The sequence below is a fragment of the Phalacrocorax carbo genome (genome assembly GCF_963921805.1).
Source record: "Phalacrocorax carbo chromosome W unlocalized genomic scaffold, bPhaCar2.1 SUPER_W_unloc_1, whole genome shotgun sequence".
In the NCBI taxonomy this organism is placed as follows: Eukaryota; Metazoa; Chordata; class Aves; order Suliformes; family Phalacrocoracidae; genus Phalacrocorax; species Phalacrocorax carbo.
In genome coordinates this window covers 94292-109870 of record NW_026990243.1, presented here as the reverse complement: position 1 = coordinate 109870, position 15579 = coordinate 94292, and the positions used below count along the sequence as shown (strand labels likewise).

Genomic DNA, 15579 nt, shown 5'->3' with positions numbered 1-15579 from the left:
GGGGCAGTCGATTCCAGGTGTACTGGACGCCCCTCCAAGTGAAAGCAAACTGTGGCCTGCACTCTGCTGCCAGAGGGATTGAGAAGAATGCATTAGTGATATCAATTGAGGCATACCACTTGGCTGCCTTTGACTCCAGTCCGTATTGAAGGTCCAACATGTCCGGCACAGCAGCATTCAGTGGCGGAGTGACTTCGTTCAGGCCACGATAGTCTACTGTTAGCCTCCACTCTCCATTAGACTTCCACACTGGCTATATGGTACTGTTAAAGGGTGACCTGGTCTACTGATCAGTCCTTGGCTTTCCAGTTGACACATGAACTCATGGATGGAACCAGGGGGCCTCAGTTGGAGCAGTGTTGCCGCCAGTGCACTGTTGTGGTGGCCATCGGCACCTGTTGTTCTTTGTCCCTCGGCAACCCTACAACAGAAGGGTCCTTCGAGAGGCCAGGCAAGGTAGACAGCTGTTTAATTCTCTCTGTCTCCAAGGCAGCTACACCAAAAGCCCACTTGTAACCTTTTGGGTCCTTGAAATACCCTCTCCTGAGGTAGTCTATGCCAAGGATGCACGGAGCCTCGGGGCCAGTCACAATGGGGTGCTTTTGCCACTCATTCCCAGTTAGGCTCACTTTGGCCTCCAATACAGTCAGCTCTTGGGATCCCCCTGTCACTCCAGCAATACAGATGTGTTCTGACCCTATATAGTTTGACGGCAGTAGGGTGCACTGTGCACCAGTGTCCACTAAAGCTTTATACTCCTGTGGGTCTTATGTGCCAGGCCATCGGATCCACACAGTCCAGTAAACCCGGTTATCCCTTTCCTCCACCTGTTATTTTGGTGATCACATCCCACTGCAGGGGGAGTGAGCGAGCTTCTGCGTGGTGCTTGGTTGCTGACTGAGGCTAAACCAGGACACCAAGTTTCATCTCTCTCACTACTTTCCTTTTCATTATCACAGAATCACAAAATGGTAGGGGTTGGAAGGGAACTCTAGAGATCATCTTGTCCAACCCTCACTGCTTGAGCAGGGATGCCTAGGGTAGGGGGCACAGGAACGCATCCAGGCAGGTTTTGAATGTCTCCAGGGAAGGAGACTCCAAAACCTCCCTGGGCAGCCTGTTCCACTGCTCTGTCACCCTCACAGTAAAGAAGTTTTTTCTCATGTTTAAGTGGAACTTCCTGTGTTCCAACTTGTGCCCATTGCCCCTTGTCCTGTCATTGTGCACCACTGAAAAGAGCCTAGTCCCGTCATCCTGGCACCCACCCTTTAGATATTTATAAGTATTGACGTGATCCCCCCTCAGTCTTCTCTTCTCCAGGCTGAACAAACCCAGGTCTCTCAGCCTTTCCTCATAAGGGACATGCTCCAGTCCCCTGATCATCTCCACTGGACTTGCTCAAGCAGTTCCACGTCCTTCTAAATCTGGGGGGCCCAAAACTGGACACAGTACTCCGAATGTGGTCTCACTAGGGCAGAGTAGAGGGGGAGGATAACCTCTCTCGACCTGCTGGCCATACTCCTTTATATGCACCCCAGGTTACCGTTGGCGTTCTTGGCCAAAAGGGCACATTGCTGGCTCATTGTCAACTTGTTGTCCACCAGCACTCCAAGGTCTCCAGATCAAACCATTTCATACTGTAGTAATTTTAAAAAATAAAGGGGGGGGGGGGGGGAGGGGGATAAAAAGCTTTACCTGATCTGAAATAATTTTTTACAGAAACACAGGGGAGATCTTTCCTGGTTCAAGACAGGAAAACATCTGAAATCTGAAAAACGGATTCCTGCCCAGGTGCGTTCAACCCAACAAGGGGCAGCCGCAGCCCACAAAGAGCAGACAGGACCTCCTGGGGTTCTACCACTCACAACGCCACAAGGACAGTCAAGCCCAGGTGCCCAGGGACAGGGCTGAGTATGTGTCGTGGTTTAGCCGGCAGCTCAGCCCCACACAGCCGCTCGCTCACTCCCCCACCGGTAGATGGGGGAGAGAATCAGAAGGGTAACGCTCGTGGGTTGGGATAAGAACAGTTTAATAATTAAAAGAAACAACAACAGAAATGCAATGTAAAGGAGAACAACGAGAGGCGCAAAGCCCCGGGGGAGGGGGGAAGGGAACGAACCGCCGAAACAAACCGCACGCGCCGCAGCCGCTCACCGCCCGCCGACCCGACGCCGCTCCCGAGCCGCAACCTGCCCCCCCTTAATATACTGGTCATGGTGTCACATGGTATGGAACGAACATGCCATTGGCCAGTCGGGGTCAGCCGCCCCCGCCGTGGCCCCGCCCCACCCCGCGGCAGAGCGCGGGAAGCTGGAAAGGTAGCCGACCCCCCACGGTGAGGAGAATTAACCCCTTCTCAGCCAAAACCAGCACAGTATAGAATCTGGGACACTTCCACTCTTCCCCATGCTGTCCTTTGCTCACCCTGGATGCAGCGGAAGGAAAAGGGCAAGACACAGAAGCTGTTCCTTACATAGGGTGACTCTGGACATAATGAATCCGATCCAGCAGAAGGATGAGGAAGTTCAAAACCTGGGAAAAGGTTGGGACTAGAGAGCTGAGCCCTCTAATCTGGGGTTTCACACCTCCCCCCCAGAGAGCTCAGCCAGGCTAGAGAGGGCTGTGCAAAGTTCAAATATACTACACGCTGTAGATGCTTGTCCTGGTTTCAGCCGGGATAGAGTTCATTTTCTTCGTAGTAGCTAGTATGGGGCTATGTTTTGGATTTGTGCTGGAAGTAATGTTGATAACACACTGATGTTTTAGTTGTTGCTAAGTAGCACTTACACTGGTCAAGGAATTTTTTTCAGCTCCACATGCTCTGCCGGGTGCACAAGAAACTGGGAGGGGACACAGCCGGGACAGCTGACCCCAACTGACCAAAGGGATATTCCATACCATATGATGTCATGCTCAGTATATAAAGCTGGGGGAAGAAAGAGGAAGGGGGGGGATGTTCAGAGTTACGGCGTTTTGTCTTCCCAAGTAACCATTACGCTTGATGGTGCCCTGCTTTCCTGGAGATGGCTGAACACCTGCCTGCCCATGGGAAGTCGTGACTGAATTCCTTGTTTTGTTTTGCTTCCGCGCGCAGCTTTTGCTTTACCTATTAAACTATCTTTATCTCAACCCATGAGTTTCCTCACCTTTACTCTTCCAGTTCTCTCCCCCATCCAGTTGTGGGGGGAGTGACCAAGCGGCTGCGTGGTGCTTGGTTGCTGACTGGGGCTAAACCACGACAGAGCAGGCAGAGCAAACGTGCTTCCCACACAGAGGAAATTTCAGTTTCTCAGTGCTTTTAACACCCCACCAAAGGAAGTTAGTCTACAAGCAGCCAAAAGGATCACAATCTGGAAGAATAAGCACACCATCCCCCAAACCCTCACACAAAGGACACGCCTCGCTACAGCTTTAGGAACCTGCTGAATCCAGAAGGGAAGAAAAGCAGCTCCTTACAGGCTCAAGGATTCGGTGGAACTTGCCCATCCTCTCCACCACCCAAGCCTCCTGCTGCGGCACAAAGAGCACTCCAATATTAACGGGCAGGCCGGAGTTCAAGCAGTGCGGTGCTGGGGCCAGCCATGCCGAATGTTTCGGTTGTTGGGAGCACTGGAGAAAGGAAAAGGAACAGAATGGAGACTGGCTGCTGGCACCTCAGAGCCCAGCACCATCCCTGCACGAGCACAGACACACCTGTGTGCTGCACCAGGCAGCCCTGCCCCAGCCCCTTGCATGTGATGACCCTCCTCCTCCAGGCCCCGCTCTCTCATCTGGGATTGCTGCTTACGGCCCCAATACACCAGGACAGGAAACATCACTGACACCCTGAACAGGCACACACCATGAGGGGATATAGGCTGTCCCCACAGGGACGAGACCTAGGCCCTAGGATCAGTGTGAGTTTCAGGGCCTTCCCTGCAGGTGTAGGGGAGGCTCACCCCAGTGTTGGAGCTTTCTCCACATCTTCCCTTCCCTTCCCTCACATCCCCACATGGGGGGAGGAATAAAGCCTCTCTGACACTGTAAGGGAAAATAAGGTGTGGTGTGGGGTCTCTTCTGCCCCACTCAGCCCCCTGTAACCTGGTCAGGCTCCTTCCTCCCACCCCTCTCACCTTGCTCCCAGGCCCCCCTCGCCAGCCGGTCCCTCCTCAGCCGTGGCTACCTTCCAGTTCCCCCCCCGGACCTGCTCCTCCTGGGCACTCTCTCACCCTCCTCCCCACAGCCCCTCACTCCCCCCAGCTCCCCACAGCCTCCTCACTAATCCCCATGCCCCCCCCAATCCACACCCCCTCGCATCTATTTCTCCTACACTCATTTCCTCCCCAGTCCCACATCCCCCAACCCATCCCCTCCCCAGCTCACCTCACCACTCCTCATATCAGGTTGCCCCCAGTCCCCCAACACCACTCCCCCAACCAAACTCCCACCCAGCCCCCTCAATACCCCCATATCCATTTGCCTCCAGGCCTCCTCTGCATACCCCAATACCCCTGTCCCTACTCAGCTTCTCTTTCCCCCCCCCGCCGCCGAGCCCCCACGAATCTCTTCCATCCCACCCTCCACCCATCTCCTCAAGGCTTCCTCAGAGCCGCAACACCAGCTTCCCCCAAAGCCCCCACCTGCAACAGGCCAGGGCAGCGCCAGCATGGCGCGCCGCAGCTCCACCCGACAGCCCGGAAGGCCTCCCGGGACGCCCCACCTCTTCCGGGTGAGCCGCCCGGGGCACCCCGTCCCGCCGCGGCAGCCGCTGCGCTGCTTGTGGTTCCGCTGCCCCCGGGAGCGGCGAGACGCGGGAGTCGGGCTCGGTTTCCAAACAGGCGTTTATTAATTTAAAAACAAACACGAAAAGTACCGGTATAGCCTCGCCAGGCAGCTGCCAGCCTCCCCGTCCCGGCTGAGCCACGGCGACCGAGGCCTGGGGCCGTGGGGCGAGGGGAAACCCCAGTGTTCTGGGGGGAGTGGGACCCCGGGCCCCGCTGCTGTGGGATGGGGGGGGACGCGGGGGGATACGACTCCGGGACCCTGGTGTCATGGGGCAAGAGGTGCCCCAGGACCCGGTGTCGTGGGGGGAGCAGGCCCCCACTGTGTGTGTATGGGGGGGGAATGAGTGGGACCCCGGTCCCCCCAGCCTAGCAGGGCCAGAGCCTCTCGGCCTTCCCATGGCAGGGGAGAGTAGGGCCTCACCCCCACAAGTGTGGTAGAGGCCTGTCCCGTCCAATCCCCACACCCCAGCTCTGCCAGATGGAGCTCTGGGGAGAGGGGAGAGCTCTGTGAACACGGGGTGGGCTTTGTTTAAAATGACGGCTGTCCCAGGGAGCCCCCGGTCCCAGGGTCATGCCCACACCAGCGATGGTGCAGCCTGTCAGTCCTCCCTGCATGAGCCTAGCTGAGACCCCAGGTCATGGGGATTACACAGATGGGGTACATGCAAGCTCATTTTTCCTATGTCCCCTGCCCCTCTCACCTCTCTGACCCACCCGGGGCTCCTGAGGCTGCAGCAGGGATGGGCACTGCTCCAGATCACCCCCAAACACCCTCCTGAAGGTCCAGCCTGACTTCCATTTGATGCCCTCTGCTGCCTCCCCTCTTCTCAGGAACTAAGCCAGGGCTCCTGCCCATCCTCCAGCCCCTGATCATGCTGCCAGCAGACCCCTGCCCAAAGCCGTCTCCTGGATGGAATTCACCCCACACGTGCACAGATGGTGCAAGGCTCTGATTTTTTGGGAATCTCCACCTTCTCTCAGATCCACAGCACACATGGGCTCCGGAGGCTCCTGCCTGGAGGGCTGTCCCTGTGCTCCTGCAGAGAACCCCAGGTCCCCATCCATGGGACAGCCATGTCTCTTAGCCCCAGGAGCCATGGCAACAGCCACTTCCCTGCCAGCCACAGATTTCTTGGGGTCTGGCTTGCCCTAAAGGGGTGGGAGGGCAAGTCCAGGCCTCCTCAAACTGCCTGAAGTGGGGCTGGCCCCACAGAGCTGGTGCCCAGCAAGTCTTGGCCTCCCCTGGGGCTTTTAACACAGCCCCGGCACGGGAGCTGCACCCTGGCCGAGAGGTGGGTCACCGTCTCCTTCCATAGCCCGAGGTGTCCCCATCCTCAGTCACCCTCATAGCCCCTACAGCCCTGACACAACCCAGGCAGCCCTGCACTGCTGAGCGCAGCCTCCCTGCTGCCAGGGGCCTCATCCAGCACCAAGAGGGTGGGGGGAAGAACAGCACAGCACCTCTGATCCTCCGCACAAGCCTCCTCTGCACTCTCAGTGACAATAAATACTAATAAATGCAAATTCTTCAACACGTTCTGCTCCCAACCCCGGGATCAGTGCGGGCAGCCTCACCCAGAGCCCCCAGCCCAACTGTTCACTCCCCCCCAGCTCCAGCCACATCTCCAAGCTGGGAGCAGCGCTGGCAGAAGGCTTGGGCATGTCCCTGGAACACTGGGGCTGCTCCCCAGCCCCTGCCCCTCCTGGTGAAGCCCCCTCAGTGTTCTCAGCCCTGCCGCAGGGCACAGGCACGGCATCTGTGCTGCTCAGGGGGACGGGGGCACACAGGGAGGGCAATACATCAAGGTGGTGCTTGCTCGCTGGCCCTTTACTCATCTCTCCCCAAGGTGCTGGGCTAGAGGCTCCCCGGTGGCCCTGGGGGATGGAGAAGGTCAGGTTCGGGGCGAGTAGCAGGGGTTCCTCGGCATCTCCGTAAAGGATTTCAGTTCACAGGGGATCCCCGAGTCGACCTCAATCGACTTGCGGGAGAAAAGCAGCCGGATGTCATCATGAAGGTAGATCTTCCCTGACTTGGAGCTGTGAAACCTGAGTGGAGACAAGAGCAGGGCGGAGGGACCTCAGGCTCCCAGGCAAGGGCAGGACAGCCTCAGTGGGGGGCACGACCCCCTCACCTACTTTGGCCCCTGGTCAAGGTGGCCATGCTCTGGTTGCCTTCAGAGGGACAGAGGCTTCTGGCCTCAGGCAGGGCAGCAGCTCTGACCTCCCCGAAAAAGCAGCCAATCCCTGCTCCTCCTGAGGGCCAGGGGATCAGGCCGCTATCCTCCCACTCTGGCAGGAGGGCCTGCAGGTTTGGGGGAGGCAGGGACACATGGGAGAGGAGCCCAGGGGTGACCCTGGGGCAGGTGCCCATCCCTCCCAGCGTGCCCTACCTTAGGTGCATCAGGTAGCAGAGGACCCTGCAGGGTGGGCTGGTGCCTGGTGGGTTGCTGGGGGCCACAGTGGCCCTTTCCTCCTCCCCCCCGGGCACCAGGAAGATGCGGTGGCGTAGGAAGGTCATGTGGTTGGCCGGCATGTCCTGGAAGTCGTACGTCACCAAGAACATCTTCACCACAGTCTTGTTGGGGTTAAATAAGGTCTGGGGGTAAAGGGGTAGGGGGTGTGACTGGGAAGGGCACAGGAATGAATCCATAGGGCAGGGCTGGGGCATCTGGGGGCAGTGCCAGTGGGCCCAAGGGCCCAGAAAGCCCCACACCAGCCCCAGAGGGCTTAGCCTGAGGCCCACAGGTCGGTGCTTTCCACACACCTCCACTCCCGTGCTCCCATCCCATCCCCACTGCACATGCACGCTCTCCTGCCAAGACCCTTGTCCCTTCCCACCAACCTCTTCCTTCCCTGCATCTCCCATCACCTTGTCTCCCTGACAGCACCCTGGGGACCCTGTGCTCCCCTCCACTGTACTTTCCCAGCAGCCACGTAACCCCTCTGCACAGAGCTTTCCGGCTGCTGCCCCTGCCAAGCAACGTAATGGAGTGTATCCGCCTTGGGGAGCAACTGGAGCCCACCTGGCTCCCTCCCCATGGCGCTGCCAGAGGCCAGGGGACGACTCACCACTTGGATGGTTCCAGCTTTGGGGACACTGTAGCCTTTCTTTCCCAAGGCCTCCAAGTCAATCACTCCCTGGGGCAAAAGAAAGCATGTGAGAGAGGGAGAAAGCCTATGGAGAGCCCAACTGGGAACTGGCATGGGGCCACAAGCCCCTCTTGCTGGGAACACCTGGCACAAGGTGGCAAGACAACGCTCGGCTCAGTCCCTCTCCAGACAGAAGGATGAACAAGCAGCAACACAGAGGTGACAGTGAAGCGGCAGCCATGAGATGGCTGGGCAGCAGCCTGCCTGTTTATACACCTGCAACGGTTCCTGCTTTTTTCCCCTCTTCACTTTGTGGGTTAAATATTGCTTCCAGCACAGCTAGCAGTCTCCTCAGGTAGGTGGTTGAGAGGGGCAGCCCCCGAGGATGCACAGTGCCTGGGTACAGCCCCCATTCACCTCCCCCACAGGCTCAGCCCTCCCTCGTCTGCCTACCAGGAAAGGCGAGGGTGCACTATGTTTGGAGATGTCGAAGTAGGTGACATCAACGGGCAGGGTGGCGTGCTGGGGGCAGTAGGAGCCACTGGCACCGATCTCTGCCGTGAACCCCTGGATCCTCCCCGACGGTGCAAAGCGCCCTTTCAGGACGGACTCCTGAGAGAGGAGGGAAGCGTTAGGGACCTTCAAACACCAGTCCTGCCCCTCACCTCTAAGCTGCAGATGAGATCACCCCCATCTCCACTGCAATCACGTCTGCTTGCCCTCGCATGTCTCCCAGCTCTCCGGAGACTGCTTGTGAGTGTCCTTGGCTGCTCGCTCCAAGACAGACCCATCCTGAATTGGTGGACTGAAGCCAGCGATCTAACACAGAGAAGCAGTGAGAGTGCCTTGGCTCAGCTGCTCAGCTCCACGGCGGCCATCTCAGCAGCGTCTGGGGTCCTAGCATGTCACCCAAAGATCTACTGGTTGAGCCATTCTGCTGGTGGATGGTGGCTGCACGAATGGCCACTGCATGCCAGGCCCTTGGGAACAATCAGCCCAGCCCCACACTGGGGCTCCCTTCGGGCTCAGCCTCTCATGCTGTCGCCAGCCCAGCCCAGAGCCCGCAGGACCCACCTCCCTCCCTGGCAGGTGGATGCTGTTACCTCAAAGTTGCCCAGCAGAGCATGGCTGATGGTGGTGGTGGCCCAAGGCGCTGTGGAGGACCTGGTACCCCTCCGGAGGCTGCTCCAGAGATGTCGCCTTTGAGAGAGGAGGGAAGATCAGTGTCAGGCTGGAGAGCACGTAGCCCTGGGATGCCCATGTCCCCGGGGTTGCGGATCCCTCTCCAGGTCCCCCCATACCTTCCTTTGGTGGAGGTTGAACCGACTTTCCTACCTCCCGGGGCAGAAGAAACCTCCCTCCGCCCACAGCCTGGGGTCTTGTGGAGGAGAAATGCCTGGGGCAGGGAAGGGATTTGTCCCAACCCAACCCTCCCACGGGGCTGCAGGGTACTGGGGTGGCCAGGCACCCTGGGCCCCCACAGCTGGCCCTTGGGGCTGCCGAGATACTCACGATTTGAGGCGCAGCCTGCTCTTCAGCCTCCTCCTGACTGCAGTGCAATCTGCAGGGCTCTGGAGGGGGCACGAAATCAATAACTGTGTTAGGGAAGCAACCAGGGACTGTGCGCCCCCAGGAGGTGCCATCGTCCTTTGCCCTGCCCCACAGCCCCATGAGGGTCCCAGCAGATTGGACAGGCCGTCAGCAGCCTCCACGGGGGCAGCCGGCAGGGCAGTGCAAGGGCTGGGGTGGGGACATGGGGCTGCCAAAACTGAGACCTGGCTGCGAGGGCAGGTCTTTACCCTCCCAAAGTGGCTCTACTGGGGAATGGGGTGTTGGTACTCAGCCTGAGGGTGCAGTGCACAGCTCCCACCCTGCAAAGCAGGTCTCAGGGCCAGCCCCAGTGAGCAAGACACCCCCAGACAGAGCCATGCACCAACACCCCCTTGCACCTCACAGGGAAGAAAAGTCCCATCCCCAGGCAATTCATGCAAAGTCCTTGGTAATGTCACCAGGCAGAGGGGTGTGCTGCCTGTCCCTGCCCACAGCCAGGCTCCTACAGCTGTAGGGCAGGGGGTTAAAGCCAGGGCCACACTGCAGCTTCCTTTTAAAGACGTCTCCTTTTCAGGGGGGACACTTTCCCTTCTGGAAGCCACACAAAAGGATGATGGAGCTGGCTGGCATAACCAGGCAGGAAAACCAAGGGAAGATGCTGGAGGGCTTCACTCTGCAAGGGCAGTGCTGGGGGCAGCCAGGCCGGGGGACAGTCACCAAAAAGGGCACGTGGGCAGGGATGGAGCTGTGCCCCCATGGACAGTGCGTCCTGACTCCAAGCAGCAAGAAGCCAGGGTAGCTCTGCCGTCAGTCCCTGTGGGTCCCTGCACCATGGGATGCCCCAGGGAAGGAGAGAAGCGTGCCAGCTGTGGCGGGAGCCTGCTGCAGCTTCAGCCGGCAGGACACAATGAAGGCAAGGAGCTGGTTAGGAGGGGCTGGTAAGCAGGGAGGAATTGCAGGCAGCTCCTGAGCTACCAGGGTGGTTGTAAACCTCCGGAGTCTGCCCCATTTCTGAGAGCTTGTGGCACCCTGGGGACATGCCACGGGCATCCCAGAACTGCAGAAAAGCCAGTGGCATCTCTGCACACAGCACTGGGGCTCCCACTCCCTGGCCAGAGCATGTCTAGTCCTGCTCCCTGCCACCAAAACCCTTACCCAGCAGGCAGAGTGCCCTGATGGATATCACAGCCAGGGACCCAAGCCATCCCACCCCTCTGCCTTCTTCTCCCCCAGGCAGGCAGAGGACAGCCACTCTTCCCAAGCCTGATGGTAAGTCTGGCTTAACATGAAGCTGTCAGACACTGACTGTGGCACCATGCCGTGTGTCCAACTCTTGCTGTCACGGAGAGGTCATGTCCTGTTCGAACAAGGCTCTCCAGGCCAGAGAGCTGGTTGCAAGCAGCGGATCCAGTGACTACAAGGTGTCAAGAGCCGGTGACAACCTACAAGACAGTGTGTCCCAGGGCTGGCTGTCAGCTGCTGCCCTGCTCACACCAGGGCTGTGGCACTGGGACAGAACAGGACACTGTGCCCCAATGGACCACGTGCCCACGAGCACCATGTTTTGCCCATGAGGACAGCCCTGAGCTCTGGGTGTCCCCGGGCCATTCCCTGCCTCCCCCCACGAGTGATGCTCACCTTGGCCATGGGAAGCAGGTGGTTCCAGAAAGGTGCCCCCTTGGCATCGGTGCTGCAGCAGGCTGTGGGCACCATATGGCATGGCAGGGCCCTCTTCTTCCTCATTGGTGGGAACAGGCTCTCGTTCTTGGAGCAGGAGTCAGCCACAACCTCACCAGCGGGCAGCAGCTTCCTTTTGGCTGGGCAGCTGCTGCCACCAAGCCAGCTGCTCCCACAGGGTGTCTTCTCCAGGGAGCTCGTGTTGTTGGGCTCGGGGCTGAGCGCTGTCTGCGGAGCTGGGGGCTCCTTGCACCTGTTGGCCACCACTGGCCGCTCCTCTTCTCCACTAGTCCTGCTGCTGTGAGCCATGCTGCTCCCTGGCTTCTCTCTCTTCCCACCAGAGTCCAACTGGGGAGTTTGTGCAATATTGTGCAAATCAAGGTAAAGTAGGTTGTAGCCACTCGCCCGCTCCCTGTTATCACCATAGTCTGGGGGCTGATCCCCCGGCAGGACAGGGCAACCATCTCTCGTGTGCAAAGTACTGCAAGCAATGTGCCAGGAGGAGGAGGAGACACCCCGTGACTTGTCCTCTCTGCTGGCCTTGGGGCTGTGGCAAGGGCTGCCCTCACACCGGTGCTCCACCACCTGCAGCCCGCTGTGGGAGAAGTGCTGGGCAGAGCCACACAGGGATAGCTCTTCCACCAGCAGACTGTCCTCAAAGGTATCATCATCATTCAGGGTAGCCTGCCCAGGGCCCCTGTCATACTTGCTGTCCACCCCACCACCACCCCAGTGAGTTTGTTTGGGATCTCGCCCCCCCTCCAGAGTTTGCTGCTCGGGGTAACCCCTCTTGACAGCTGGCTGGCTGCCTGCCCGCTGCTCTGTGCTCTCAGAGGAGCTGGAGAGATGGGAGAAAATAGAGACCTGGTAAACCTTCTGGCGCTTGATCTCTGTCTCGTTGTAGCCCATGAAGATGCCATGGTGGGTGCAGCGCTGTGAGGAAGGCTCCAAGGGCGCCTCTCCAATGGGCCGGGACAGGCTGGGGTCCATGCCGCGCTCTGGGGGCAGGGACATCTCCGCGTGGATGTGCCGCATGGAGCCTTACTTGCCTGAACTTCAAGTGGAGCCGGAGTCAGAGCAGCCCATGCAGCAGCAGAAGAGGGACTGTAAAGTGCCACAGGTCACAGTGCGAGGACAGGAGGTGGGAGCTGGACCCCCCCTCGCTCAGGATGTCTGGGTGAGCCCTCCTCTGTGGGGTGCACTGCAGTGCAGCATCTGGAAAGAGAGAGCAGGAGGACAGAGATCAGCCTGGGATCCCCGTCCTCGTCCAGTCTTTCAGCTGCAAAGGACCTGCCAGGACACAGGCAGCTCCCCGTACAGCCCTGCTTGAACCTTCCTCTCTGGGGACAGGAAGAGGAACCAGGCTGGTGTGGCTCTCCAGGGAACCCTGTGGCATCACCCACCTGCAGGATCAGCACTTCCTTCCTGACCTGGGCATGGAGAGGAGTCTCCAGTTGGGCTGGAGGCTACTGGGAACAAGTCCGGACAAGTGGGGAGAAAGGGGCCTGCCCTCTGCCAGGGACTTGACATGCTTGTGCTGTTCTGGAGCACAGGAGTCAGGCAGGTCAGACCAGTCCCAGGGGCTCAGGCCTGTAATCACCCCTTTGGGCAACAGCAACAAGATGTCCCAGTGCTCACCAAGGAGACCTGTCCCAGCCGTATGCGCTGAATGAGGCAGGGCTGGCTCCCTACGCTGCCAGCCCCATGGCAGGGACAGGAACCTGACCTAATGTCATAGTTAGGTCTGCCAGCTTAGACCAGAGACCTCCACCACCTCAATTAGCAGCTGGGTGGTACCAGGGGCTGCAGACCCCACCATGGGCTCCTGTACCATCCACCCATATATCACCCGCTCCTGCCTGACCTGAGGGCCTGACCTCCTTGCTGCATGGGGCCTCACTTTTGATTTTTGGCCCAGTTTCAGAGCTGTGAGAATCCTGGCCACGAGTTTTTCTGGCATGATAAATACTGAAATGGCTGCGAGAGCCAAGGAGACACAGGAAAAGCCACTGGCAGGCTGAGGACCTCCAGAGCCTGACAAACAGCCTGTGCCTGGCAGCTCTGCCTGCTCCTGCAGAGCAGAGGCTTAGGGGCAGGTGTTCAATAGGGGAAGCGGTTCCCCAAGTGGGTCAACGCCATCTGGAGAGCGAGGCTGCGTGTGGTATTTTGGCCCCCGCCATGATGGGGATGGGAAGGTGGCAGGTCAGGGCGGTTGAGCCCAGGGATTTCGTTTAAAAGGAGTGATGAAAGCTATAACCATGCACCAGCACATGCTGGGGGCTGACTGGCTGGAAAGCGACTTGGCAGAAAAGGACCTGGGGGGCCCTGGTGGACACCAGGTTGACCATGAGCCAGCAATGTGCCCTTGCCACAAAGAAAGCCAACAGTATCCTGGGCTGCATTAGACAAAGTATTGCCAGCAGGTCAAAGGAGGTGATCCTTCCCCTCTACTCAGCACTGGCGAGGCCATACCTGAGTGTGTGCAGCAAAGGGCCTGTGCTGGTTTTGGCTGGGAGAGGGTTAATTTTCTTCATAGTAGCTAGCATGGGGCAATGTTTTGGATTCATGCTGAAAAGAGTGTTGATAATACAGGGATGTTTTCATTACTGCTGAGCAGTGCTTGCACAGAGTCAAGGCCGCTTCTGCTTCTCACACCACCCCACCAGCGAGTAGGCTGGGGGCGCACAAGGAATTGGGAGGGGACACAGCTGGGACAGCTGACCCCAACTGACCAAAGGGATATTCCATACCATATGATGTCATGCTCAGTATATAAAGCTGGGGGGGGGGGGAAGGAGGAAGGGGGGATGTTTTTAGTGATGGTGTTTTGTCTTCCCAAGTAACCATTACGCTTGATGAAGCCCTGCTTTCCCGTAGATGGCTGAACACCTGCTGCCAGTGGGAAGTAGTGAATTACTTCCTTGTTTTGCTTTGCTTATTAAACTGTCTTTATCTCAGCCCAGGAGTTTTCTCACTTTTACTCTTCTGATTCTCTCCCCCGTCCCACTGGAGGGGGAGCGAGCGAGCGGCTGTGTGGGGCTTAGTTGCCGTCTGGGGTTAAACCACGACAGGGCCACTAAGATAATTAAGGGATTGAAGCATCTCTCCTATGAGGAAAGGCTGGGAGAGCTGGGACTGTTCAACCTGGAGATCTGAAGGCTCAGGGAGAAGTTATCAATGTATATAAAATAAATACCTGAAGGGAAGGTGCAAATAAGATGGAGCCAAGCTCTTTCCAGTGGTGTCCAGTGACAGGACCAGAGGCAATGGGCACAAACTGGAACACAGGAGGTTCTGTCTGAACATCAGGAAACGCTTTTTTTTTTTTACTGTGAGGGTGACCAAGCACTGGAGCAGGTTTCCCAGAGAGGTTGTGGAGTCTCCATCCTTGGAGATATTCAAAAGCCACCTAGACATGGTCCTGGGCAATGGCTCTAAGTGGCCCTGCTTGAGCAGAGGGGTTGGACAAGATGACCTCCAGAGGTGCCTTCCAACCTCAACCCCTCTGTGATTCTGTGTAACCCACCACACTGCAGCCTGTCCTGGCTGCCCTCCCACACTCACCCTTCTGCAGCAGGGCTCCACTCTGCTCCGGGTTAACTTCCCAGTCCTGCAGCAGGTGGTCGTTGGCACAACTAGTTGAAGACACCTGCCAGCCAGGCACCCCCCAGAAATGGCGTGGCTGCCATGGAACACCTCCCACCATCACAGTGTGCCTCTGAACCTTTGCACCATCCTCTCCAGCTCTTCAGTCTGCACAGCAACTCTGAGGGGAAGGAAGGGGGGAGACGCAGGGCTGGCATGATTCAGATGCTTACCAGAAGGACAGGAGGGTACTGCCTACCTGTGGGGTTGCACAGGCAGAGAAGGCAGCGTTGAGGCTTAGCCTCTCCCAACCTCCCAAACCCAAGGACCATATACATCTAGGCCATCTCAGGCAGTGTTATCACCTTGATTTCCATTTAAACAACAAATACTTTAAGCTAAGCTGTGAATTCCCATACCTTGCTCGTATTTTACTCCCCTTTTGCGTGCCTTCTTGTATGAAAACCTGTGTATACGAACAGATCCCTGCTACTTTTTGGTGACCATTTCATGGCTTGCTTTCCAAGACGCTGCCGATCACCAGTAACCTCTGGGACTCCAGCTAGCCACTGGTCTCATGTCCACCTCCCACCCCTTTCACCCACAGCACAGGATGCTTTCTGGCCCTGCAGACAAGGAGAAGAGCTTGCAATTGCTTTCTTCCAATAAGAGATGCCCAGCAGGGAAGGCAGAAACTGGGAGCCTGACAGCCCTGAGCCATGATGACCCCCCCACCAGCTTCCCCCAGCACAAAGACAGCAGTCCTTTTGTGTGCACAGCACTCACCTGCTCAGAGGTGCCCTAGACGTACAAAGGAGATTTGCAGATGCAATGCAGCTCCCCTGCAGTCATAATCCACCAGCACAGCAGCTTTGATGCCTGGAAGGGGACAAGGAAAGTCAGTCTGGGCAGC

The 15579-nt window shown here is 58.0% G+C and overlaps 1 protein-coding gene and 1 long non-coding RNA gene across 2 annotated transcripts; both read right to left on the bottom strand.

The window, feature by feature from the left end:
- Positions 1–2483: 2483 nt before the first annotated feature.
- LOC135310810 (uncharacterized) lies at positions 2484–4719 on the bottom strand. Its single transcript, XR_010370811.1, has 3 exons — positions 4620–4719; positions 3457–3609; positions 2484–2926 (listed from the first exon to the last, which is right to left on the bottom strand). It is a non-coding gene; the product is annotated as an uncharacterized LOC135310810 (long non-coding RNA).
- Positions 4720–5103: 384 nt separating this feature from the next.
- Positions 5104–12204, bottom strand: LOC135310084 (atos homolog protein B-like). The gene is made up of 7 exons (XM_064439803.1): positions 11043–12204; positions 9366–9424; positions 8957–9053; positions 8307–8465; positions 7833–7901; positions 7154–7359; positions 5104–6809 (listed from the first exon to the last, which is right to left on the bottom strand). Exons 1-7 carry the CDS (start codon positions 12114–12116, stop codon positions 6656–6658), a joined length of 1818 nt encoding a protein of 605 aa, XP_064295873.1. The 5' UTR covers positions 12117–12204; the 3' UTR covers positions 5104–6655.
- Between the last annotated feature and the right edge of the window lie 3375 nt (positions 12205–15579).